Below are 26,336 nucleotides of genomic sequence, written 5' to 3'. Positions count from 1 at the left end.
GGCTGATCTCTGTGAGTCCCAGAACAGCCGGACTACACAGAGTCCCTATAAAGGGACCACTGTGCTACTTTATATTTTAGACTTTATATTTCTCTACAGTCTCTAGAGAAAGCAGCTCTCCCGAGGAGGTCTTTTTCTTATCAAAGTGGTTGACGGGTTTGTAGCTCCATCCTCACAGGAGCTGGCAATTGCATGTCTTTGTTCTTTATCAAAAGTCCTCCTTCGATCCATATTCACACAAGGATGAATAATCATCAGGATAGGAAAAACTCCTGGCAAGAAAACAGAATCTCTGGGCTGGGTAGAGACCTACAATTCTAGTAGGTCAGGATCATTTGCTTGACCAAGGTCACCTCTAGGAAGGCACCTTAATCCATGCCAAAGAGAGAGGCAGAATAATTAGTTCTCTAATGAGATTATCATAGTTATTCTCCCAAGAATCCCTGCCCCGGTGCAGTAGCTGATGACCACAGCCATGGAGGTTTGTAAACCTGACCACTTTTCTGAATTAGTCCTTTCCCCTTTCTTCTGTCTCCTTTCTAAACTTGATTTCCTTAACATTTGTCTTCTCTCCCTCACTCTTTCTTTAAAGCCTTTATCCTTTAAAGATGTGGCTGCTTGTCTGCCATGTGTCGGACCCCCCTCCGCCCCGTGCCAGTTTAAAATGGCCCTTTCCTCTTCTCTCCTCCATTCTCATCTTCCCAGAAGCTGTTGAGACTTCACAGTTTGCTTGTCCTGAGGTTTTCCTTTTTAACTTGAAAACAACCTTGAGATTCTTTTTAAATTACTTTATTAGTGAGCCTAACCCCCATCCCCAGAGACCCCAATTCATCCTGTATCATTGGCATACAAAAACACCTATGAGATGCAGAGGTAAAAAGATAAGGAGTTCAAGACCATCCTCAACTACATAGAGTTTGAAGCCAACCTGGGCTTAAACAAAACAAAATCCAAAGGGGGGACCCAAGAAGTCCTAACAACAGGACAGCTAGAATGACAGTTGAGCTGAGGGATGATGAAGAAGATCCCAGTAGATACTGTACACCAGGTATCAGGATTCAAACCAGATAGGAAGGGGGCTGTGGGATATTTGTCCCAAAGAAAGAACTTTCAATCTCCGTGCCTCAGCCTCCTGGGTGCTAGTCTCATAGATATTTGTCACCATGCCTGAATCTCGTCAAACATGTCAAAGGAGATCTGGTCCCTGGGAAATAAATGTTTGAGAGTGACTTGTAGCGTGTACAATGTGAATAAAGCATATCTGTTTGTACTGCTCCGGCAAAATACTACCAGGGACTGGTCAGCTCATGTAGAACCCAAGTTTATTTCTCATAGTTCTGGAGGCTGATAAGCCCAAGGTCAACGCCATGAGCTTCGAGTGAGTGCCCACTTACTGATACATGGACATTGTCTTTTTTGCTAAGTCCTCAACACGTAAGACATGGGAAACAAGCTCTCTGTCTTCTATGTTGTGAGAGGACTAATCCCATTCATAAAGCTCCACCATGCTGCTCTCATTATTTCTGAAGTCTTTAACTTTAAATACTGTCACATCCAGGACTAGGCTTAAAATGTGAACTTTTGGAAATAACTAGTCTGGCAGGGATGCAGATAGTCTAAAGACAGTGTGTCCTTCCTTTCGAATACATGGTGGTGAATTAAGGTACCTCCAGGATTTGGAATTGTCCTAGGAATCTCACACTGAGAGACAGGCACCTGGAACCAGACAGAGGAGGAACTTGTCTCCACAAAAGATATTTCATACTCTTCTAATAATGTGTCAAGCCACCTCGTGACGTGAGACTACAGACCAGACAATGGTGGGTTAATGATGAAGCTAGATCACACCTTTGTCACATAATTGTATCACAGCCTAACTATGCATACCTCTTGTCTTCTGTTTAAACATTGTTCTCATGTGAGGACTCTCAAGGTAGACTTGGGAGCCACTAGACCTCTTTGTCCTTCTTATCAATGTGGCCATATTGAAAAAAAAATCTCCTTTCTTCCCCCTGCTTCATGGTATTTGGGTCTTTTAGATACCTTGTTAAACAGGCAGCTGACCATGGCTTGTTAGGGCTGTGAGGAGGCACAGGTTCTGACCATAACTCTGGTATCAGCCTAGGCTAACCTTAATCTCTCTCTCTCTCTCTCTCTCTCTCTCTCTCTCTCTCTCTCTCTCTCTCTCTCTCTCTCCCCCTCTCCCTTTCTCTCTCCCTCTTCATCTCATTCTCCCTCTCCCTCTCCTTCTCTCTCTCCCTCCCCCGCCTCCCAACCCTAACCCTGCTCCTTGCTTTGTAGACCAGGTTAGTTAGCCTCGTATTTGCAGAGACCTGCCTCCAAGAACTGGGATTAAAGGCACATTTTATAGTGCAGCTTGGTGGGGGAAACAGGGCGGAGGGAAGAAAGGGTTGGAATATTTTGTATGAGAAAAGAATAAAGAAAAAGTAAAGGAAATGCAAGAACGTCTCAATTTTCCTGCACACAGGAGTCCCCTGGACATCTCAACAAGATTAAGGGTCTGAGCTGAGATTCCTTATAAGAAGCTTGGGCTGAACCTGCTGGTGTTCAACTGATGGTAGGCCAGGCTCACAGCTGGTAACACTAGTCATTCTTGAAGCAGATTGTATCCCCTACACCTGCAGTACCAGCACTCAGGCGAAGGCAGAAAGATTTATGTTCTACCACACCCCCTGCCAAAGGGGGGGGGTAGGTAATGCATGGCCTCCCTGCCATGTATTAGACGGTGTAAGGTAGAGTCTGGGAATAGGTATGAGAGTTCTGGAACGAGGTTTGAGGCTACCAATGTCAACCATCACAGCAGTACCCACAAGGTCTCAAGTAGGAATACAGTATTTTACCCTTAGAACACAAGTAGACATTGTATCACTTCTCTCCTTAACATATAAAATAAACAGAACATAAGTAGACATTGTATCACTTCTCTCCTTAACATATAAAATAAACAAAACCAAGTCTGAAAGAATCAACTTAAAGCAAGAAGGGTTTGTTTTGGTTTTTGGTTTAAGAAAGTACAACCCATCCTGGCAGGAAAGCCATGGTGGAGTTCACGGCAGCTGGAGCGTGTGACTGGGGTGACTCTCTTCTCCATGCAACAGGAGCTGGGTGTGGAGATGCTGGCTCCCATCTGGTTTCCTCCTCTTCTTCCCTTGTCTTCAGTCTGGGCCCCCCAAATCATAGGTTGGTGTCACCCACATTCAAGCAGCTCTCCTTTCCTCAGTTAATCTCTGGAAACATCATAGAAATTTCCAGAACTGCAAGTCCTGGGAGATCCTGAATCCAGTCAAGCTGACAATGAGGATGAGCCACCACAGCTAAATAGTGAGTTCCAGCCCATCCTGGGGTACAGTGTGAGAACCTGACAAAAAAGAGGGGGGTAGGTAATACATGGCCTCCCTGCTTTACAGTCTAAGCTGGAGTCTGGGAAGAGGTATGAGAATTCTGGAACAAGGTTTGAGGCTACTGGTGTCAACCATCACAGCAAGGAACAGTCCCAAGTGGGATGCAGTATTTTACCCTGAGAACATGAGAACACACGGACCTGTCATCAGCCCTGAGTTATCTTCTCTCCCACTGAATGTCGCCTCAAGTACAAGACACAGTAAGCAATTTGCAAGATAAAAAACCTCTTGCTGGGGGCTGGAGAGGTGGCTCAGCAGTTGAGAGCACTCACTGCTCTTCCAGAGAGGTCCTGAGTTCAATTCCCAGCAGCCACATGGTGGCTCACAACCATCTGCAATGGGATCCGATGCCCTCTTCTGGTGTGTCTGAAGACAGCTACAGTGCACTCACATACATAAAATAAATAAATAAAAACCTTTTTTTTTTTTTTTGGTTCTTTTTTTCGGAGCTGGGGACCGAACCCAGGGCCTTGCGCTTCCTAGGTAAGCGCACTACCACTGAGCTAAATCCCCAGCCCCCAATAAAAATCTTTAAAAAGAAAAAAAATAATAAAGAATTAAAAGTCTCTTGCTGGTTGCGTTCTGAAAATTCCCTAGAGTGCTTTCTGACTTACAGACACAAATAAGAGAATCTAAATTCTTATCATTTAAACATAAACATAAAATTTATACGGGACATTAGAAGCTTACAGATTTTTTTTTATTTTAGAAAAATCCAAAATTCCAAGCTTGAGTCTTCATATCTAAGGACAGAACACAAAAGCCAAATAGCACCAGATCCTATGCAAGATACAGGGCTCCTGCCACAGTAGAGCCAAGGACTCAGGCTGTGCTCAGCTGCAGGGATGTTTAACTGAATGATGGAGGGACTAGGTCTCTGTTTCCTTTCTAGACTTTCAGTGTTGGCTGTGACTTGACGTCAAGGGGTGGAAATAAAATGATAAAAATGATTAAGTTAACTTCCTTTTCCATCTCTGTGAGGATAAAGGTGGAGAAAGGGGTGCAGAATGATTTGGTTCTAGAGGAAACTCCTAGTCCTAGACCTCAGGCAATAAATATTCCATGAGTATGGTACAGACAGACCTGGAACTAGGTCAGGAAACGTGAGGAAAGGATTTGTACAGGAAAAAAAAGTGGAGTGCCCTCCCAGAGACCTGTTTCCTCCTCCTGGAGACTCTGCCTCAGATTTGTGTCCACATCACCAGAATCCTCAACTTGAAATCCCTGTCCTCTATTTCCAGGTGTTCCTTACAGAGTTAGTTTAAAAAACAGTCTCCATGTAGCTAAAACACACAAATGGATACACTTTATAGTAACAAAACAGAAGATGGGCACATTTGTATCCAGGGCTTGAAATTTCTCAGTAAGACCCAAATCTCAAACACCATCCTTACCTGCACTCTTCCTCCTCCTCATAATGGCAGCCACAGTTCCAGTGACCAAAACTCCAAGGAGAACCAGACCAGCAATGATCCCCATGATGGGAGTGGTGGGGGAGGGTGAAGGCTCTGGGAGAGAGAGGGTAGAGGGAGGATAGAAGTGAAGGACATGCTCAAGTTCTGCAGAAGGGCTCCTGCTTTCCCCAGGGACAGACTGTGTGCCCACACATACACCCTTTTACCCCATCTCAGGATGAGGGGCTCAAGCAGCCCCTCATGCAGCACATGGCATGTGTATCTATGCTCTTCTCCTGAAGGCACCACCACAGATGCCCACTTCTGGAAAGTTCCATTCCCTGTAGGTCTGGTCTCTACAAGGTCCATGTCCTGGGTCAGGTCCTCCTCATCCCTTTGCCAAGTCAGGATGATGTCAGCAGGGTAGAAGTCCAAGGCCCAGCACCTCAGGGTGACATCACCTTCAGGTCTAGGGTGATGAGCCACGTTTGTTTTGGGGGGATCTGAGGAGATCAGAGGAGAACAACTTGTTTTTTCCTGTGAACCATTTGAGCATTGGTCATGTGATCATCCCCGTAGTTGGGTTGAAAATTTAGAAAGCATCTCTTAAAACAGCATGGACTTAGGAGGTAGAAATACCTATTCCTTGGAACTATTCCTGATCTGTGAACATTGGCAGAAACGGGGTGAGATCAAAGTGGAACTGGCACCCACTCTTCAGAGTTGGTGCCCCTTCATCCCAGAAAAGATGGAGTCACTACCGTGCTTTGAATGTAAAATGTTCCCCCCATGGGTCAGGTGTTTGATGCTTTGTATCTGGTGATGGTGATGACTCTAGTGGAATATTTAGGATGCGGTAGCTGAAGAGAGTTGGTTACTGGGAGATCCTGTGTGTGTGTGTGTGTGTGTGTGTGTGTGTGTGTGTGTGTGTGTGTGTACCTATACATGTGTAGCACATATCTGAAGGTCAAAAGACAACTGTTCTCTCCTTCTGCCATGTGTGCTCAGGGTTCCAGGCTCAGGTTGTCAGGCTCTATGGCGAGCACCAAACGTCTTGCTGACCCAATGATTCTTTCGTTTTGCCTTAGACTGCACAGGAATGAGCAGTGACAGCACTCAATTTCTCCACTTCTACATCACTCAGATCCCATCTGCATCTATGCCCCACGGCCATGAGAGCCCTTTGTAGGGGCTGTTTAATTTTCCTTTAAACTTTTGTTTCAAGAAGTTCAGAGGTGGGATTGGGGATTTAGCTCAGTGGTAGAGCGCTTGCCTAGCAAGTGCAAGGCCCTGGGTTCGGTCCCCAGCTGGGGGGGGGGGGGGGCTCAGAGTCAGAAGACTCCTGATTATCAAGATTTCCCACACTGAGTCATTAGTTAAGGCCTCAAATGCATGCTGAATCATAAGGTTTTCTCTGAACTAAAGCTTGGCCTGTGCGGGGGGGTGGGGGTGGGGGGGTATCCAATTACTTTTACTTCACTTTCTTTTTCTTTATTGTTTTATTCTTACCACAGTTTCCAAGCTTTTGGATTCCGGGAGCACAGATCTAATTTCTACTCTTTCCCTTATGCCTTCCTTCACCACCACCAACCCAGCCATAACAAGTGGTAAGCCAGCACCTCAATTCTGACGTTCCCCCTTTCCGATTTTCACTCCAATTTGAAGTTAGAAAAGAAAAAAAAGGGGGGGGGAGCACTTGCACACCTTCTTCCCATTGTAATTCCTCCCTTAGGTGGGCAAGGTCTTTCTGGGAAGATGGCTCAGCCCTAGTTGCAAGTCTCAACCGTCCATAGGGAAGGCCACATAAGTGCTGCCACTGTCTGCTTAGAATCCTGCCCCACAGGGGTTGTTTCAGAAATTGCTGTCAGTGTCGTGACAGATCTCATGCCACGCGGAGGAAGACAACCACCCTGGTATTCCCAGCATAGGTATCCATACGCCTTAGGATGGAGCAGTCCCGGATGTGAGCCCTGTCCCCCATGCCAGTGCAACCCTCAGCCGCCATTCCACACCACACAGAGAAAAGCAGAGCCACACGAGTAATTCCCACCGTGGATGGTTTGCCTTCAATTTCACATTTTACATCCCATAGTGGGAACCATGAAACTGATCCTCCCTAGCCCATTTTGGCCCTGCTGTGTAGAGTGGTTTTGTCTGAGGTGTAAAGCGGCTTATTGCTTTCTCTGGAGAGTGATGATAGATATCTATCCAGCCCAGAAAGGACTTCAACCACAGACCAAATGAAGGATTTCCATCCAAGTCCATCAATACATTTATTGAAGGTTACTTACAGGCACGAGTGAGGAGCTACTTAGTACTCATAAACGACTACAACACCGAAAAGCCCATCCAGTATGAATGACAGCTCACAAAAGCTACCGTACTAGAGTGTGCCACCAACGGACTTCATCAATTCTCACACACACACACACACACACACACACACACACACACACACACACGCACACACACACACACCAATCCTGAATCCCCAGTGAGGGTAATCACAGCTATTCTGATTTTGAAACATTATCAGCCTGGCAGGGTGGGGGGTGGAGGGGGGGGGGACAGTATTTCACAACAGGTGGCTTAGGAATTGGTCCCATTCTCTTTCCTTCCCATAAACTCTGCTCAAGGGTCAATAGAAGCTACCCCTCATACCTGCACGCTGCAGCATCTCCTTCCCTTTATCCAGGTATTTGAGAAGCCACTTCACGCACCTGCCCTCCAAGAAAGACCTCCATGATGTAGCAATACCAGATGCCTCCCACTTGCGCCTGGTGATCTGAGCCTCCTCGGTATCCACCGCAACCCAGGAGCGCAGGTCCTCAGTTAGAGAGATGTAATCCTGGCCTTCATAAGCAACGTGCTTATACCCACGGAGGAGGCGACGGTCTGGCCCTATGTCACAGCCGAATAGCCACTGGACAGTGTGAGACTCTGTTGAAGCCAAAGAGGTCAACACCGTGTCCTAGGTTAGTCCCGCTCATTGCACATAGCCTGCGCGTGATTGGTCAAAGCCTATTTCAAACTGAAATGAAACCACAGTAAATTTTTGCAGGCATCTCCAGGCTGGCAGGAACTTGCAGATTTCACCAACTCAGGGTATATATTCCATAGGAATACGCGGAGACTGTAGACTAGCCTTTTGAGTATGGGGTCACTTACCATTCTCTCTCTGGCTATGGTAACCGAACAGGGTCCACAGTTCGATTCGGCCAAGTATTAAGATCCCCCTGCCTAGGCGTGTCAGCTCCTCCAAATGCTCAGGATCCTGCGCTATAAACGGCACCCGCGGCTCCACCCGCTGACTCGCCAAGTGGCTGTCGAAGTTCACGATCTGTGTGTTGTCCACGTAGCCCACGACGGTGAACCGAGGTTTGCGGTAGCCAGGATCGTACAAGGTGGTGGTGAAATACCGCAGGGAGTGTGAGCCTAGGGGTGGTTCTGGGTGAACCCAGGTGGACCTGGGGACAGGTGGACCCTCTGGGAGGAGAGCTAGGGTGTGGGGCTCCGGACAAGGGTTGCAGAAGGAAGCCTGGCAGGGGCTGCCCAATTCTAGGAGGGGAGGGAGGGTTGGGCGATGACCAAGATGTAGCTTTCCCAGTGCTATCTCTGGTCAGCGCCCTTCCTCCTTCCCGCAGAAGCGGCTTCACTTTCCACCCGCACTCACCCGCGCCAGCCTGAGTTGGGGCCAGGGAGGTCACCAGCAGCAAAAAGAAGATGCGCGGCACCACGGACCCCATCCTCCGTGTTTGGAGAACTTGTAGAGGTTGGGTCTTTGTTCCTCTCTGTGGAGTTTTATAGCGTTGTGGGTGTGTGGGAGCGGATCCCCATGACTCTCAGTGGTTCTACAAAATTCCCACAAACAACCAAAGTGAACACAAGTGTGTGTCCAAACGTTATTGGGGAAAGGGGCTTCCCGTTTGTGGGTTCTTAGAATGTTCTTGATTAAAAAGAAAAAAGAAAAAAAAAAAGCCAATAACAAAACCAGCCTCAGAAGGACACTCCAGGTCCATTTCATTAGTTGGGGAAGTGGGGTGGGGGGCAGCGGAAGGTGGGGAGACAACAACACTAGCCATAGTCTTAGCAGGGACTGTCTGGAGTGAAATAGAAGAGTAATACTTTCTGAGTTAGGGTCAGCAATGGAAGAATGTAAACAACTGTAGAAAGGAGACAAGAAAAAAGGTTAACCTTTTGAGTTATAAATCAGAAAAGCAACAGACTCAGCAGTGACTATCTACAAGGACCTGGATTGAGAGAGGGACTCCAGGAACGTAGTTAAGTACATTATCGCATTTAGGGTATTATTATTTCTTCCATTTCCTTCAAATGTTTTCAAATGACCAGCTTTCCAGGAGGGCTGTCTACTGGTCAGGTGATTAACAAGTCTAGTTAGATTAGTTCCTAAGAAAGGGGGGTAGGGGGCACATTAGTATGCAATATTCTAATCTCTGGGACAGATCAGAATGCAGTCAGATGTGGAAATTAGATTCCATTCTTTTGACCAAAAGCAAGTTAGACACCCCTACCTTCTCATATGGTAAATGGATGTGAGTGAGTCCATTCTTAATGACCCCGAAGCCTGGTGATGCGTGTCTAGCTGCCTAACACTGGCAGAAGCTCCTACGAATTGACAGCTTGTGAGCCAGAGAAATAAACTCTGGAACAAGGAAGCTTCAATCCTTAGACAATTTGAAAGCGAGATCCAAGATCAGGTACTTTACCCACAGCTGTTCCTCCTGCACCTAGAGCCCTTTACCACGGTGTCTCCCGGAGTCCTGGTATAGAGCTGTGTGTGTCAGGAAGTCCCAAAATTTTGGTTTCAGGATCTCCGTATGTTCTCACAGATTATTTAGGACCTCAAACATATTTTATGCAGGGTACATCTCTCGCTCTTTCTCTGGTTAAAAAGTAAAACAGCATGCTGGCAAGATGGCTCAGCAGTTGGGAGCATGTGTTGAGTTCAGTTCTCAGCACCTATGTCTTGTGACTCACAGCTGTTAAGTTTCCAACCCTGGACAATTGGCTGAGGGGCCTCTTTAACAGACCAAAGTGGACCGACCAGCCTCCAGATTCTTCTGCATCTCTTAGTCCCAGGGTGTGGCTGGAGTACCCCACCCTCTATCCTGAATTCTCAAGCCCAGGGATTCCACTGTCCTCCTCTCCCTCAACCCCTTTAGGCTCTTCCCTAAGTGATCCAGGCATTTTGGTTCCCTGCCCCTTTTTGTACCTCTGGCCTCCTGGCTGCTACACCGGGTTTCCCTCTTCTCTCCCTTCTCCTCCCCATCTCCCCACATGGCCCAACTCAGTCACATCCATTCTAGACTCTCCCGGATGTCTCGGCCTCTAGCTGTGCTCTCCCTTTTATCCACAATATTTTTTTCCTCACCATACCTAGGAGCAGTCATGTCCTTTTCTTTCCCCTTTATTCCTTCTTTCAATAGTCACCTATAACCCAAGCTCTAGGGGATCCATGCAAGGCCTTTGAATATACTTTGAATAAACTTGACCTTGCTTCTCCTGCAAACCCTTCCTGCTCAGTGAGTCACCTGAGAGACCTTGAAGAACAGACGTTGTCATGCAGTATTTTTCCCCCTCTGTCAAAATGCTTACCGAGGCTCTGCTACATGCACTGAGCAGCCTTACCTTCCTCCACATCCAAACCATCTTTATTATATTTTCTTTGTGCTTTACCTGCATGGATGCATGTGTACCACAGGAACAAAGTGCCCACAGAAGCCATCAGATCCCTTGGGAGTGGTATTACAGTTGGTTATGAGCCACCATGTGGATGCTTGGCCTTGATCCCCTCCCCCACATACACATAGAAAATTTCAAAATTAAATGTAATTTTTTTTGTTATTTTGTCGTACTCCACCCACCCACCCCAGGAGCTGAGGACTGAACTCAGGGCCTTGCGTTTGCTTGATACATTGTAGCCAATGACTAAAGAACCAGCATGTGGGAGGTTAGACTGAGGATGGAGGTTTGCCATGAGTTTGAGGCTAGCATGGGTTACATGAGACCCTTCCTCAACCAAAGAAACATAGATGAGGCTGGGCAACAGTGGCACATGTCAGCCTGACCTACTGAGAGAGTTCCAGGATAGCCTGGGCTACACAGAGAAACTGTGTTTCAAAATACCAACCCAAACAACACAAACAGAAAGAAAGATGAGCAAGCTTGTATTTTTCCACAATGTCACAATTGATTACAATAAATTCAGTAAGTGAATTCAGTTTCTGTGGTGGGAATTTGGCAGGTAATATTGCTTTCCTAGTAATCTAATTGAAGCAAACCCATATCCTTTTATTCCAATGTTAATTACTAATAACAACTCAAATATGACATATCACACAGTATGTATGTGTATATGTGTGTGTGTGTGTGTGTTCGCGCGCGCGCGTGCGTGTGCGCGCACACCTGCTTGCCTGTGTGTGCACTGGTTGTTTGCAAGAGCCTAAGGGGGCCAGAAGAGGGAGTTAGACCCAGAAACGGGAGTGGTTCTGTCCATACTCATGATCTCCAGATTATCTGGGTTTGAGGAATTTCATTTACACAGCTACAAAACAAAATTGCCCAATATGGCTGTTGGAATCCCACCCTTGCGCCCATCTTTTGTTTTTTTTTTAATATGATAACTGTGGGCGTATGTAATCAGCCATATCTCCCTGAGGGCATCACATTTGTAAAAGTGGGCAGACATCCTGTAAACAAAATGTTGAAACACAGCTCCTGGCACCAGGTGCAGGAGGAAGAGGGTGGTAAAATTCCTGGTCTCTGCTGTGACTCTCTTGTCTGCTCTTCAAGGGATGTATTTGAGCTGACAAGAAAGTGAGGGTTAGGGATTCCTCCTTAAATTGAGTTCCTTTCTCCAGCCTACCATTGGTATCAGTTGTGTGGTCCTTCACCCTGAACACTCTGCAGGTCTGAATTCTGGAGAAAGCCTTTCAGTCATCATGGTCTCTCCCCACACACCGCAGTGCTGTAAAATCCACAGAGGAACAAAGTATCAGTTCGTCTAGACCTTATAACACCGAGGATGGGAAGCTCCGTTTTCTCTGTCCTCCTACCATTGCTGCTCAGCCGAGCTTGGGCATTGAACCAGGTCGGCGCAGGTGAGTGCAAGTCTGGAGGGAAGCTGCCTGTGCGAAGGAGAGCGAGGCGAGGGAATGGAGGGGTGGGGGGTAGAGGAGGGTGGGGTGGGGTGGGCAGCACTCAGGAAACCGTGCCGCTGAATCGCCACACCAGACCCTTCCTCTCCTTTCTCCAATCTGTATCCTGAGTCCTGAGCCCTGCTCCCCCTCCTGGCCCCAACACCTCCACAAGTTCTGGAAGAAGGGTTTGTGACTTACTACCTTCCGCCAGGCATCCATTCCTTGCAGTTTTTTGCCACTGCTGTGACCCAGCCTAGTTCGAGGGAGCATTCCTTCATCTTTGTCGGCTTTGTGGACGACACACAGTTCCTGTGCTACAACAATCAGGGGGAAAGTCAGAGAATGGAGCCGCGCGCTCTGTGGGTAAAGAATATGGGGCCCGGATATTGGGAGCGGCAGACTAGGATGGTCAAGGACATTTCCAAGAATTCCCTAGTGAACTTGCGGGAGGCCATGAGTGTCTACAACCACAGCGAGGATGGTGAGTGACCCCTTCACATCCTTTAAGGACGATCCTGAGTTCCCGGGTCCTCGGCTCCGAGGTTTGGCCCGAGGTTGCAGGACTCACGGGGATCCAGGACCGGGTTTTGTGCACAGTTTTTGGTCCAAATACGACCCGGGCGGGGCCAGGCACTCATGTCTTTCAGTGTGTGTCTGGCTGTGACGTGGGGCCAGATGGACTCTTCCTCCGTGGGCACGAGCAGCACGCATACGACGGCCGCGACTACCTCGCTCTAAACAAGGACCTGCACTCCTGGACGGCAGGTGACACAGCAGCGCAGATCACGCGGCGCAAGTGGGAGGAAGCTGGTGTCGCGGAGCAAAGGCGAACCTACCTGAAGGGCGAGTGTGTGGAGTCGCTCCGCACATACCTGGAGATAGGGAAGGAGACTCTGCTAGGAGCAGGTACGCGGCCGGCCGCGAGGAATCTCCTCCATCTATCTTTGGGTTGGTGCTCACAGTCTCCCTAGAAGGGAGGAAAGTGGGCTGGGCTAGAAAACTGCTTCTCTTCTTTGCATCTGAAGAGGGAAGAGTGTTCTGGGTTTCCTAATCTAATACTAGACAGATACTCTCCTGACTTTCTCTCAGTTGAGTTGAGACTCTGTCTCAGGAAAGGAGGAGAGACGATCCTGGAACAGCTGCTCCCTTCAGTCTGCAGCCCTTTTGTGAGCCATGGCCTTTCTCAGGCCCTGTTCTCTGCCCACACCCAACCTCTTTGGAGTCTTGACTCCGGTGATGCTAAGTCTCTCAGCCCTCACCCAGTCAGAACCTTTCTCCTTTCTCCGCTGGGAGTCCCGAAGTTCATCTTGTCTGAGTCATCCTATTTCTAGAGCTTTCCAAGGAGCAGATTATTCCGGATGCCTGATTCTAGAATACTGTATGGTGCTTAAATCCCTCAAACACTCATTCTATTTCCAGGATGGCCTATAAACATTGCCACAGTTCAGGGAAGAATCCAAGATTCCCGAATTGTCCAACTCTTTTCCTCAGATCCTCCAAAAGCACATGTGACCCATCACCCCAGCCCTGAAGGTGATAACACCCTGAGGTGCTGGGCCCTGGGCTTCTACCCTTCTGACATCACCCTGACCTGGCAGCGGGATGGAGAAGACCTGACCCAGGACATGGAGCTTGTGGAGACAAGACCTGGGGGTGATGGAACCTTCCAGAAGTGGGCAGCTGTGGTGGTGCCTTCTGGGGAGGAGCATAGATACACATGCTGTGTGGAGCATGAGGGGCTAACTGAGCCTCTCCTTCTGAAATGGGGTAAGGAGTGGTGTGGACACAGAGATGATCGTTAGGAAAAGTGAAAGCTCTTCTGGAGACCCTGAGAAGGTCATGGGTAAGAGCTGAGGGCTCACACCTTCTCTTTCTTTCCCTTTCTTTCCCAGACCCTTCTAAGCACACCATCCCCATCATGGGAATCACTGCTGGCCTGGTTTTCCTTGGAGTTGCCTTCACTGGAGCTGTGGTTGCCATAGCGATGAGGAAGCAGAGAGGTAGGGAATGGGTTATATCTGAGGGCCTTTGTCTTACTGTTAGTATAAGATACACACATATATGTGTGCTTATCTAATCTAGGATGTCGTGTTCTAACTCCTTCTAAAGCACATTTGGAAAGAAGTGACAAATACCTCACATGGACATGACTCAACATGACATCCAGATGGGACAGGTCTCCAAGCTGGAACTTGGAATACGAGAAGAAAGGATCTCCCTTCTCTTATTTCCTGATTCTGCTCTAGGTCTTCCGATGATAATTCCAAAAACCATTCCTGAAGTGCTAAACCCCGGGAATTCTGCTAGGATCCCCCATCCTGCCTCTCTCCCCATCTTTTTCTTCCCACAGACGTAAAAGGACGTGGTTACTCAGTGTATTCAGAGAGTTGACTTTTCCCATTCTGTTTCCATCCCTTGGCCATTTGTTTCACCTCTTGAACTCTGTACTTCAGGGGGATACCCCTCTGAGAGTCTAGAAAGGAAGCAGAGACCATGTCTCTCCACCACCTTCCCATAAGCATTCCTGCAGCTGAGCACAGCATGAATCCTTGCTGGATGACCACGTGCTGGACTTTGCTTCAGCACACAGCGATAAGGGAAGGCTGAAACTGCAGAGAATGTGCTCAGCAAGGGTACATTGCTACAACCAGTTTCCAGGAGCTACAGGGAAACTGCCCGGGCCACAGTGACCCACACCTGTATCCAGCACCGGTGTCCAGTGGCAGGAAGTGTATCCCGTGTGGCACCTGGAGTTGATAGGCTTGTGCGTTCTCCACCCAGCTGTGAATACTCAAACCTGGTTCCATAATGAAATAACAAAGTTACCTTCAACCCTTTATATCACATATAAAATTCCTGTATGCTTAATAAATGACCAGCATTTGGATTCTTTACCTAGAATTCAGTCCCTTTACCTAGAAATCAGTCTAGGGGTTTTTCAGATAGCAAATAGTCAGAGGCTTCCGTTATATAATTTACTCCCTAAGTCTTCTGTCTGAAGCTAAACCCCATAGGAGAGAAAAAAAAATGTATCTGTCAACACGACAACTTACGGCTGATGACGGGAGTCCTTTATTGCTTTCTCAAGGAAAATTAGACATTCCCATTTGAGGTTGCTGTTCACTGTGGGTGACACTCAGATAACTGGTGTCGATGACCACAAATCTTGTTCTAAATGATTTGGGCTCCTTCCCAGACCTAGATGGTTGAACAGGAAGCCCCAATATTATTCACTCCCTGTCTTGAGAAAGACTTTAAATTTTTTTATTATTATTTATGGGCACGTGTGAACATGTGTATGTGTACTGCCTGCATGAAGGAGCCTTCAGAAGTCAGAAAACTTGTTGGGTCCCCTAGAACTGGAGCTGGAGATGATCATGAGCCACAGTGTAGATGCTGGGAACTGGACCCAGGTCATCTACAATGGCAGCCAGTGCTTCCAACGACTAAGCCACCTCTCCAGCCAGTTATTTTGATAAAGCTTTGCTTGTTTATTTAAGTTTGTGTATGAATGTTTATGTGCAAACACTGTGTGTGTACCATCTCGGGGAGACCAGAAAAAGACATTGGATTCTCTGGAACTGAAGTTACAGGCAGTTGTGAGCCACCATGTCTACCAGGAGGAGCGGAAACTTGGTCCTTGGCAAGATCAACGCAAGTTGTTAACTACTCAGCTACCTTCTACCCTTCCCCCATCCTTATTTTGGCAGGGTCTCACACTGTACCCAGGCTGGGCTGGAACTCGCTATGTAGCTGTGGTGGTGAATCTTCATTGTCAGCTTGACTGGATACAGAATCTCCCAAGAACTGTCTGTCAAGTTGTTTCCAGAGAAGATTAACCTGAGGAGGGGAGAGCTGCACTGAACAATTTGGGGGCCCAGATTGAAGACATGGGAAGAAGAGGAGGAAGCCAGATGAGAGCCAGCATTTCCACACTCAGCTCCTGATGCATGGAGATGTGAGTCCAGACGCATGGTCCAACTGCCATGAACTCTGCCATGCCTTTCCTGCCAGAATGGGATAGAACTTCTTAAGTCAAAACTGAAATAAATCCTTCTTGCCTTATCAGTTCTTTTAGGTTTTCTTTCATTTGTTTTGTTTTTGTTTTTATATTAATGAGAAAATTGAGTGATATGGTAGTTTAAATTGTCTGTCTACTACCATAAATCATCCTACCTCTGCCCGAGTGTTGGTATTACAAGTGTTGGGGACTGCCATCTTCTATAAATTTAGTAGGGGGCTTTGTGTGTATTAGAATTCTATCGGGGAAATCAGGCCCAAGAACTATGGGACACACACAACTAATAAAGTGGTACATCTCCCTCATCAGAGCCCCAGAAAGATGTGGATACCCAGCACTGTAATGCCATTGGTGCTATACCAGTCTGTCATTTGACCCTCACATGTGCACCAGTGACTGACAGAGAACTCCAGACTGTCCATGGGGCTTCAGCTCAGCTATGTGAATGTAGCCTATTTTACCATAATTTGCCCATCCTCCTTGAGTCTCTCTGAACCTCTGTTTCTTCATCTGTCCTTTCCTTTCCCTAATCCTCATCCCACCTTTTTTGCCTCTGTAGCTGGACTCGTTTCTCAGTCTTCTGCTCAGTTTTTGACTCTACAGCACCAGCTTCCTCCTGTACACTGTTTGGTTCCCGACTGTGATGGTTTATATATGCTTAGCCCAGGGAGTGGCACTATTAGAAGGTGTGGCCCTGTTGGAGTAAGTGTGTCACTGTGTGTATATACTTTAAGACCCTCCTAGCTGCCTGCAAATCAGTATTCTGATAGCAGTCTTCAGATGAAGATGTAGAACTCTCAACTCCTCCTGTACCATGACTGGTCTGGATGCTGCCATGTTCCTGTCTTGACGTTAATGGACTGAACCTCTGAACCTATAAGCCAGCCCCAATTAAACGTTGTTCTTATAAGAGTTGCCTTGGTCATGGTGTCTGTTCACAGCAGTAAAACCCTAACTAAGACAGAAGTTGGTACCAGAGGCTGGGATATTACTGTGATAAGCCTGACCATGTTTTTGTTTGAGGAATGTGGATTTGGGGAGTTTGAAAGCAGTAGAATGCTCTAAGTTGGGCTTTATGGGCTATCCTAGTGAGGAATGTGGAAGATTTTGTTGCTGAGAGTGATTTGAACTGTGCAGACTTGGCCCAAGAGGTTTCAGTGGAAAAGAATATCAGAATGTGGTCTAGAGACTGTGTTTGTGGTATTTTGGTGAAGAACGTGGCTACTTTTTGCTCTTGTCTGAAGAGTCTGCCTGAGGGGTAAAGAGATTCAGATTAATTGTGTTGACAAAGAGAGTCTCAGGAATGCCCATGTTCTCTGGTTAAATCTCATAAAGAGGATTTAAAACAAGTGTAGCAAGCTTAGGAATGAAAAATATAAAAATATATGGTTCAAGTATTAATGGGGCACCAGGAAGTGAATGGAGCTGAATCCTGTGTTCAAGGAGATAACAAATTAAGGGAGTGTGGCTTTGGGGCAAGATCTTACACAGCTAAATTTAGATCCAGGCATGGTGGTATACACTTTTAATCCCAGGAAATAAAGCTAAGCAGATCTCTGACTTCAAGGCCAGCCTGAGACAGATCAAGTTCTAGGTGAAGAAAAGTTTAAAATCCAGGCACAGTAGTCCACACCGTTAATGCCAGGAGACAGAGTCATGCAGATCTCTGAGTTCAAGATCAATCAAACTTGCTACAGAGCAAGTTTTGTGTAGGAATAGAAACCCTGACTAAGACAGAGGCTATTGGTGAAGCCTTGTTGCAGTGGAAGACCCCAGTGTATTGGAGATGCCAGTACCAGGGGATGATCACCAAGAACAGCCGCAGCAGTGGAGTGGAGTCAACCAGAGCCTAGAGTGCTACAGCGGGCGGAGCTGGATAAGTGACACCAGCCCTTTGAAGGAGCCCAGAAGATCATGTGTGGATCCCAGACATTGAAACAAGAGGTTGTAACATTGAAGTTGCCTTGTAGACCCCAAGATGTTCAAGACGCCAGAGCCACAGACTATCTGCTGAGGAAAGCCGCTAACAGGGAGTGGAACCAGCCCAGGAGAAAGAGTTTGTTACAGTCAACAAAGATTAAAAAAATTTTTTGGAGATCTGAAGACTGTTTCAACGTCACACATGGAGATGCAGAGTTTGGAATTTGACCAGCTGGTTTTCTATCTTGATTCAGGAATTATAGTTTAAGTGATTGGATGACTCTCAGAAGAGACTCTGAACTCTGGACTTTTAACCTTGTCGAGACTGCTATAGACTATGGGGACTTTTGAAGTTGGACTAAATGTATTTTTGCATTATGTTATCTCTAGGCATGGTCCCCATAGACATGTTTAGACAAACCTATGGGGTCAGGGAGTGGATAATAATGTCTTGTTTTTTTGTTTTTGTTTTTTTTTTAATGAAAGGTAAGTCAGCTATAGTGATCCAGGCCTATATTCTCAGCACTTGGGGGCGGGGTGGGGGCGGGGTGAGACAGTCCTATTACAGAGTTCGAAGCCAGCACAGACTACATAAGACTTTGTCTCTACCAAACAAAACCCAGAAAACAAAAGACATTTAAAAAGTGAAAATACCCTTTTTTTTTCCTTTTTTTCTTTCTTTTTTTTTTTTTTCGGAGCTGGGGACCGAACCCAGGGCCTTGCGCTTGCTAGGCAAGTGCTCTACCACTGAGCTAAATCCCCAACCCCGAAAATACCCTTTTTATCCTGTAAGTAATCGCTGTTGGATAACACAACTATTAATAAGCCCAACTGCAATTGGGTTCCTCAGCCTGGAGTCATGCTAGCATGCCAACGGATCAGCCAGCTGTCAGGAGTGGTACGGCAAACGTGGAAAGTGAATTATGAAACTATTACAAGGTCATAGATCCCATGAAAGCATCTAAGTGAGGGCCCCACAGAACATGCTTTAAAAATCGCTGTTCTGGGGGCTGGAGAGATGGCTCAGCGGTTAAGAGCACTGACTGCTCTTCCAGAGGTCCTGAGTTCAATTCCCAGCAACCACATGGTGGCTCATAACCACCTGCAATGAGGTCTGCTGCCCCCTTTTGGCCTTACAGGCCATATATGCAGACAGAATACTGTATACTGAATAAATAAGTGTCAGCAGACCACAATCTCAACTTGGCACTGTTATACTTCACATCCAGCTGTACTTATAACCATCACTACCACCCTCCCAGACAGACAGATTCCTGTTGTCTCCATATAGGGCGCCATCCTGTGGTGAACAAAGGTACTGCGCATGAGCAGGCTTTGCACCTGGCATCAGTTGGCCGGTAATATGCTAATGAGGGAGCAGCACCATGCTAATGAGGTAATTCATGCTCCGCCAATCCCTGAAGGACAATTAGCATAGCCTCAGCCTGCTGTCTATATAAGGCGAGCGCTCTTGCTGCTTGAGGTCTCCGTCCCTGTTCAAGAGAGCTGTACAGTAAAGGCTTGTTCGCAGAAGAATCCTGTTGCCGCGCGTCGTTCTGCGCGACATCTCCACATCACTTAGTTTAATCTATAGAAGAGGCTTTTGAAGCAACACAAGACTTTCGGGTAACTCAATTGTTTCTTTGTGGCGATGCCTCTTGCAAGGCGGTCTTAGAGGAAAGAGAACAATTGGCTTTCCCACAAGTATCTCCTGCTTCCAATAGTCAAACCTCTCAGGAAGAGCATCAGGGCAGACATGGAACCTAGGAAAGAGGCTGGCAGACTAGGGCTAGAGCTGCAGGCTGTCAGTGCACCGAGGCCTTCAGGCATGGTTGCTGACAGAGGGTCTAATCTGCACAGGAAAAGGTACCATTGGATGCATCTGTGAGGCCGAGAGTTGTCCCGCAATATCTTTAGCAACCCCATTTTGTGGTGCTAGAGTTGGAAGGTTTCTCAAAAATCGGGTAATCTGGAGATCAATCAAAGGTATGGATGGGGCCCGAAGGGATTAGGAACTCCACAGGAAGACCAACAGAGTCAAGTAACCCGGACCCTTTGGGGTTCTTAGAGACTGAACCACCAACAAAGTACATGCACAGGCTGGACCTAGGCCTCTGAACAACTGGAGCGGGGGCTATCCCAAAAGCTGTTGAGTGTACATGGGGTATGTTCTACTAGCTGGGCTGCCTTGTCTGGCCTCACTAGGGGAGGAAACACCTAGCCTTGCAGAGACTTGAACCCCTCTGGGTTGGGTAGGGATGCTAAGAGGAGAAGGGGATGGGGGAAGGATTGTGGGAGGGGGGTGGCTGGGAGCGGGGTGGTGAGTGGGATGTAAAGTGAATAAGCAAAAAGGAAATTAAAATTAAATTTAAAATAAAAAGGCATGGACAATATTAAGTCCAGTGTTTCAAAGGAAGGTAAGGTCTCTGAGGGAGAATGTATGGGTTTTAGGACTCCACTGCTGGTGGCAACCAGCTGCTCCTAAAATGTACGTGACTGCTTCTTTGGGGGACCCATTTGGACAAAATCAAAAGCATTTTGAGTTGGGCTTTGGGGTGCCCTGAAGTAGCTCTTGTTCTAAGTTAGAGCAGGCATTTTGCAGATACTGACATTTGAATCTCTAGGCTTCACAGTCTCGTTCATCAAGAGCTTTCTGAACGATGTCTAGAAAGATGCCCTGTTTTTTTCTGTTTAAGAAATCATCAGCTCATTGCATGAGGATGGAGACTTGGGTAAAGGCTATGGAATCTAAAACATCCCTAAGTATTGAAGAAAATACTGAGGGAAATTCACACTATGCCCAAGGTATTGGACTCCAGGTAAAATTTCTCCCTCTAATCACGAGTGCAGAGAGAAATATCAAGCCAGGGTGTCAAGTAATCTAAAGGAAAGAGGAGCAGAGGCCGGTCCCTGTAAACCAGGACACATCTTCCTGAGGGACTTCAAAGACGCATAGCATGCTGGGTTTTGTTTTCTGCAAACCAAGGTATTTGATTTCTGAGTCCAATTTCCTTCTTCCTTCACTGACAAGATTGGCTTTACAAGATGAAGAAGTAAAAACAAAGCCAGATAAAAGGGAGAATTTATTATACATCCTTTCTTCTGCATCTTTAAGAGGTGATGTTAGGCTCAGAAAGGGGATGGTTTGTTTCACTTCTCATGAAGGGCTGGCTATCCGTCTGTGGTCAGTAGCAGTCCAGCCGCATTAGCCTGTGAGCTACAGCTAGATGAAGCTTCCTGTATCGTGTCATTCTGCTATCATGGTTCTAAATCAAGACAACTTTCCAGAAGGGCAATAAGTAGGAAGTGTGAGGGCATAGAAGTAAAACCACCTCCTTGTGATTCTATATGGTAACATTAAACTTAAATAACAAAATTCTCTCTAAATATACACCGGTGAGAAGTCAGAAAACAAAAGGGCCTGTAACACTAAGAGTGCCCGATACGACTTGGGCTGTGACAGATGGACCATTAAAATGGTTTGTTTACTGACTCCAACAACAGCTCGAAGGGAATCAGAAATGTCAGTTGTTCACAATTTCTCTGATCCAAGAGTAGAGAAAAAAAAAATCACAATAAAACTCCAGTTCTGAATCTTCTATTTTCAGCTCTAGGCCACCACTAAAGACTAGCGTATGTGGTTTTATCTTACTGGAGGTGAAAAGGGACCTTTGGAGGGCCCTGATATTCAAGGAGTACGCCCTTTAAGGGTCCCCACAAAAGCAGTAATGCTATACGGTCTGTAAGATTCAAAGGCGAGATTTGCTTAACCAGTTATTTTTTTATTTTAATTAGACGAATTCACTTAGTGTTATATGTGAACATTTTGCCTGTGTGTATTTATGTGCACCGTGTATGTGCACAGAGGTCAGAAGGAAGCACATCCTCTGGAATGGTAGTTACAGGTGGTTGTGAACCAAGTGGATGCTTGGAATTGAATCAGGATCCTCTATAAGAGGATTACGTGTTCTTAACCTCTGACCCGCTTCTCCATTTTGTTCATTTAAAAAATTACTTTCCTGCTGGGCAGTGGTGGCAAATGCTTTTAATCCCAACACTCAGGACAGAGGCAGGAGGATCTCTTAGTTTGAGGCCAGCCTAGTCTACAGAGTGAGTTTCAGGACAGCCAGGGCTACAACAGAGGAACCCTGTCTTGAAAAACCTACATTTCATACATACATACATACATACATACATACATACATACATACAAACATACATATTTTCCCCCCAAGCCAGGCATAGTGGCACACACTTTTAATCCCATCACTCAGGAGGCAGTGGTGTTTTGAGGTCAGCCTGTTCTACCCAGTGAGTTCCAGGACAGCCAGAGCTACATAGTGAGAGCCCTCCCCTCCCCTCCCCTCCCCTCCCCTCCCCTCCCCTCCCCTCCCCTCCCCTCCCCTCCCCTCCCCTCCCTCCCCTCCCCTCCCCTCCCCTCTCCTCCCTCCCCCCCTCTCCTTCCCCTCAAAAGTCATATTCACTTCTTGTTTTCCTATACATCATTTCCAAAGAATCTTGTGGCTGCTTCATTATGTCTCAAAGAAACCCAAGGCAAGTCTCAGCCCCTGCTGCTCTGCCAGCATTTCTCACACACCCCCCCCCCCTAAACCTCTCCAACCCAGGGGCTGGGCATCTCTTCCCTTTCCCCAGCTTCTCCTTTCTGTAAAACTCAGCCATTTTGGCTACATGGGTTTGTAGCCTCTTAGGCTATGCCTCCTCCTCTCTTGCCCCTTCTCCCTTTTCTTCCTGTTCTGCCCTCCCCCAAGCCCCTCAGCCCACACCCCTCCTCTCCTGGCCCAGTTCAGTCTGTACCTTTCCAGATGTATCCAGGTCAACTCTCCCTCATATCTACAGTAAAAAAACAAAAATCTTCTCTTCAACTATTTCTACCAGCAGCCATGTCCTCATTCGCACTCATGCTTCTACTCGACATTTCTTTTTTTTTTTTTTTTTTTTTTTGGTTCTTTTTTTCGGAGCTGGGGACCGAACCCAGGGCCTTGCGCTTCCTAGGCAAGCGCTCTACCACTGAGCTAAATCCCCAGCCCCTCTACTCGACATTTCAAGATGGAGCAGTTCAGCCAAGTATGCTCCTCTGGACCTCTTGCTTTATACGGTAAAGTGAGCTCCTGACCACAGTGGAAATGGAAAAGAGTTTGTACTCAGGTTCTTCAAGGCCGAAAGTTTGTTTAAGCCTTTCAATTAAACCCCTGAGGTAAACAAACAAACCACGACTCAGACTCCTAACCCGGGTATCACAGTTCACGAACCCTGTAATTCTGAAACTGTAGAGGTCGAGCAAGAAGTCTTGTCGAAGGTTCTAGGCCAACCCTGGGCTACACGCCAAGACCCATTTCAAAACAAGGACAACAGAAATAGAAGACACACAGTTGAACCAGACCCAAAGATAGGCCACAAAGTGCTTCAAGTGGTGGAGCTGAGGAGCCCAGATGTTGTTGCCACACCAAGGGCCCTGGATGTTGGGCCCAAAACTCCGGTAGTTGGAATTTCGCTTGCTGGGATTGGGGTAAACCACAATACCAGTATTTTCCTGCTCTTTTTTTTTCCTTCTTTTCTTCTGTCCTCTTCCTCTTCCTCCTCTTCTTCCTCCTCTTCCTCCTCCTCCTCCTTCTCTCTCTCTCTCTCTTTCTCTCTTTCTCTCTCTCTCTCTCTCACTCTCTCTCTTCTCTCTCTCTCTCTCTTTGAATGGAAAGATTACTTTATACCATTATTAGAGTAACTACTTTGCTGTTGTTGTTGTTTTAAAACAGGGATCACAGTTAGAACTCCTGAGGAGATTTTGGATTCAGATTTCCTAAGGTCACAGCTGTTACAGCTGTGGAAAGGGGATCCACAGAGATGGCTCAGTGTGAAGACCACTTACTGCTCTTCCAGGGGAGCCAACAACCGTCTGTGCTTTACATTATGAGACAGACTTGAAACCTTGTGAGGATTAAGGGCAGAATAGTATGGATGAAAGTGATAGTTTGTACATAAAGTTCACATGGGATGGATTTATGATTAATCTTCTTTTTGGAAACAATCTAGGTGCTGGAGAGATGGCTCAGTGGTTAAGAGCACTGACTGCTCTTCCAGAGATCCTGAGTTCAATTCCCAGCAACCACATGGTGGCTCACAACCATCTGTAATGAGATCTGATGCCCTCTTCTGGTGTGTCTGAAGACAGTGATGATGTACTGACATACATAAAATAAATCTAAAAAAAAAAAAAAAGAAACAAAGAAAAGAGAAAATTAAAAAAAAAAAAGAAGGAAAATAATCTACCTTATTTTCTTTTGTGTGTATTGGTATGATATTCCCCCGAAACTGAGTTACTGACAGTTGTGAGTTGCCTTGTGGGTGCTAGGAATTGAACCCAGGTCCTCTGGAAGGGCAGCCAGTTCTCTTAACCGCGGAGCCATCTCTCCAGCCTTATGATTAATCTTCTTTATTAAGTTGTCTGGATTTAGAAACCACCCCTCTGGGCATACCTGCCAGGGAGCTTTTAGAGAAGACCCACCCTGAGCGTGAATGGCATTATGGAACAGGCTTAATTCTCAGACTGAATAAAAGTGGAAACAGGAGAAAGCCAACAGAGCGCTTTCATTCCTTTTTTCTTTACTTCCTGGTCCACCCGGACCCCACCAGTACGTTTGCAAGCTGCTCCTGTAGCCACGCCTTCCCTTCCATGGTGAACTTTACCCTTCGACCATGAGCCAAAATAAACTTTCCCTCCACATGTCACTTCTTGTGAAGCATTTGATCACAGAAATGGGAAAACAAGCCCTGTAGGATTTTTTAAAAAGAAGATATTTATTATTTATTTATTTATTTATTTATTATATATAAGCACACTGTAGCTGTCCTCAGACACACCAGAAGAAGGCATCAGATCTCATTACAGATGGCTGTGACCACCATGTGGTTGCCGGGATTTGAACTCAGGACTTCTGGAAGAGCAGTCAGTGCTCTTAGCCGCTGAGCCATCCCTCCAGCCCTGTAGGATGTTTTAAACAGAGAAACTGGAGGCTACCTTTGCAGTTTCTCTGTGAGAAAAAGCATCCTAAATTTTATTTTAAGATTTATTTATGTGTGTCTGATAGAGAGGCTGGAGTCGCAGTCTCGTTGTGAGCCATCTGATGTGGGTGCGGGTAACCAAATCCATTCCCTTCTGCAAGAACTTAAGTGCCCTTAAGCATTAAGCCATCTCTCCAGCCCCATACATTCTAAAATTTAAAGGTCGAGTTTAGAAAATAGTCTTCAGGGGCCGGGAACGTTGCTCAGTAATAGATTGCTTGCTTAGTGTGTGCCCTGGGTTGAATCCCCTCTTCTGTGCTTGTGCACACCGCCCCCACCCCACAACCAACCAACAGAAACTTGAACAACAAAACGATCTGTTCCATTTCCCAATGTTGACATCAGGAGGTTGGAGAGGGGAATACTCAGAGACACTACAGGATTCCTTCTAACAGCTCTAACTTTCTTCCAATTATTGCGCAGATTTGGGTGCTCAGAAGCATCTTCAACCTCTACAACAAACCTTGCCCGGGGTTTCAGTAGGCCATCCCTGAGTGGTTTCCAGACAATCCTCTCCCCTACACGGAGAGCGCCCTCGTGTGGCCATAATTTTGAGGCTAGAAGACCCTGCGACCTTTTACAGAAACTTCCTGGAGATCTGAGTCTCAAAGCAATGTCAAGTGCTGGCACAGAGTCTGAGTGCTTCCCAAATCCAGGCAAACACAGATGCGCCCTCTTCTTTTAAGGGATGGTGGACTCTGACTCGCGATACAAGTCTCCAGCTTGACTACAGAGCTAGTTTGTAGCTTCCATTTGTGCTGGAACTTCACTCCTTCTGGAACTAGCCGAAGAACATTCCACAAATAATACGGGAGAGGAGCCAGAACCACCCAGGGTATTGTCCTGGGAAGACAAAGAGGTCACCGAAGTCAAAATAGGTAAGTTGAGACTGGGAGAAAGGCCAAAAGGAATGCTGGGTGGAAACCGGAGAGAAAGGCGCACCGGAAGACTAGTCTGGGGACATCAATCTTTCAGGGGTGGGTTCTATTGGAGACTGGATTAGGAGCTTCTAGCTCAAGTGCTTCTTTTCACATGGATAGTGACTCGTTGAAATATCAGGTTATGAGAGGCAGAGAGAAAGGGGGAGGGAAAGAAATACCGAAACACCTTAAAATAATTTTTTAATTGTTTTTTATGTGTGTCGGTCTACATTTTGCTTTGAAAGTACACTTGTGCACCACTTGCATGTCTAGTTAAAAACTACGTGTGTGGGGCTAGAGAGATGACTCAGCAGTTAAGAGCACTGACTGCTCTTCCAGAGGTCCCGAGTTCAATTCCCGGCAACCACATGGTGGCTCACAACCATCTGGAATGGGATCTGATGCCCTCTTCTGGTGTGTCT

At 46.6% G+C, this 26,336-nt stretch overlaps 2 protein-coding genes and 2 long non-coding RNA genes across 8 annotated transcripts in view; 2 read left to right on the top strand and 2 right to left on the bottom strand.

The window, feature by feature from the left end:
- Window positions 1–781: 781 nt before the first annotated feature.
- RT1-M4 (RT1 class Ib, locus M4) lies at window positions 782–8,654 on the bottom strand. 3 transcript variants are annotated; one of them, XM_087597279.1, is made up of 6 exons: window positions 8,490–8,654; window positions 7,985–8,251; window positions 7,478–7,756; window positions 5,044–5,319; window positions 4,817–4,930; window positions 782–3,379 (listed from the first exon to the last, which is right to left on the bottom strand). In XM_087597279.1, exons 1-6 carry the CDS (start codon window positions 8,560–8,562, stop codon window positions 3,336–3,338), a joined length of 1,053 nt encoding a protein of 350 aa, XP_087453405.1. In that variant the 5' UTR covers window positions 8,563–8,654; the 3' UTR covers window positions 782–3,335. The 3 variants fall into 3 exon arrangements, with proteins under 3 accessions (XP_087453405.1, XP_087453404.1, NP_001161815.1); XM_087597278.1 differs by having other exon boundaries at window positions 4,817–5,319; window positions 8,490–8,634; NM_001168343.1 differs by lacking the exon at window positions 782–3,379 and having other exon boundaries at window positions 4,800–4,930; window positions 8,490–8,562.
- A 3,081-nt stretch (window positions 8,655–11,735) lies between these two features.
- On the top strand, window positions 11,736–16,041 carry RT1-M5 (RT1 class Ib, locus M5). 3 transcript variants are annotated; one of them, XM_087598098.1, is made up of 6 exons: window positions 11,736–11,937; window positions 12,188–12,457; window positions 12,607–12,882; window positions 13,468–13,743; window positions 13,869–13,976; window positions 15,687–16,041. In XM_087598098.1, exons 1-6 carry the CDS (start codon window positions 11,862–11,864, stop codon window positions 15,758–15,760), a joined length of 1,080 nt encoding a protein of 359 aa, XP_087454224.1. In that variant the 5' UTR covers window positions 11,736–11,861; the 3' UTR covers window positions 15,761–16,041. The 3 variants fall into 3 exon arrangements, with proteins under 3 accessions (XP_087454224.1, NP_001041510.2, NP_001161825.1); NM_001048045.2 differs by lacking the exon at window positions 15,687–16,041 and adding an exon at window positions 14,086–14,126 and having other exon boundaries at window positions 11,862–11,937; NM_001168353.1 differs by lacking the exon at window positions 15,687–16,041 and adding an exon at window positions 14,059–14,126 and having other exon boundaries at window positions 11,862–11,937.
- Window positions 16,042–19,400: 3,359 nt separating this feature from the next.
- LOC147998429 (uncharacterized) overlaps window positions 19,401–26,336 on the top strand; it is a 9,625-nt gene continuing 2,689 nt past the window's right edge. Inside the window, exons 1-2 of the long non-coding RNA XR_015645108.1 lie at window positions 19,401–19,543; window positions 25,418–25,872. This is a non-coding gene — a long non-coding RNA (uncharacterized LOC147998429). The remainder of the gene's footprint in view (window positions 19,544–25,417; window positions 25,873–26,336) is intronic.
- Window positions 24,707–26,336, bottom strand: part of LOC147998428 (uncharacterized) — a 6,491-nt gene continuing 4,861 nt past the window's right edge. The window contains exon 2 of the long non-coding RNA XR_015645107.1: window positions 24,707–25,837. This is a non-coding gene — a long non-coding RNA (uncharacterized LOC147998428). The remainder of the gene's footprint in view (window positions 25,838–26,336) is intronic.

Source organism: Rattus norvegicus, chromosome 20 (genome assembly GCF_021556685.1).
Source record: "Rattus norvegicus strain SHRSP/BbbUtx chromosome 20, alternate assembly SHRSP_T2T, whole genome shotgun sequence".
In the NCBI taxonomy this organism is placed as follows: Eukaryota; Metazoa; Chordata; class Mammalia; order Rodentia; family Muridae; genus Rattus; species Rattus norvegicus.
Note: the sequence above shows the minus strand (reverse complement) of the source record. Positions and strands in the feature narration are given on the sequence as shown.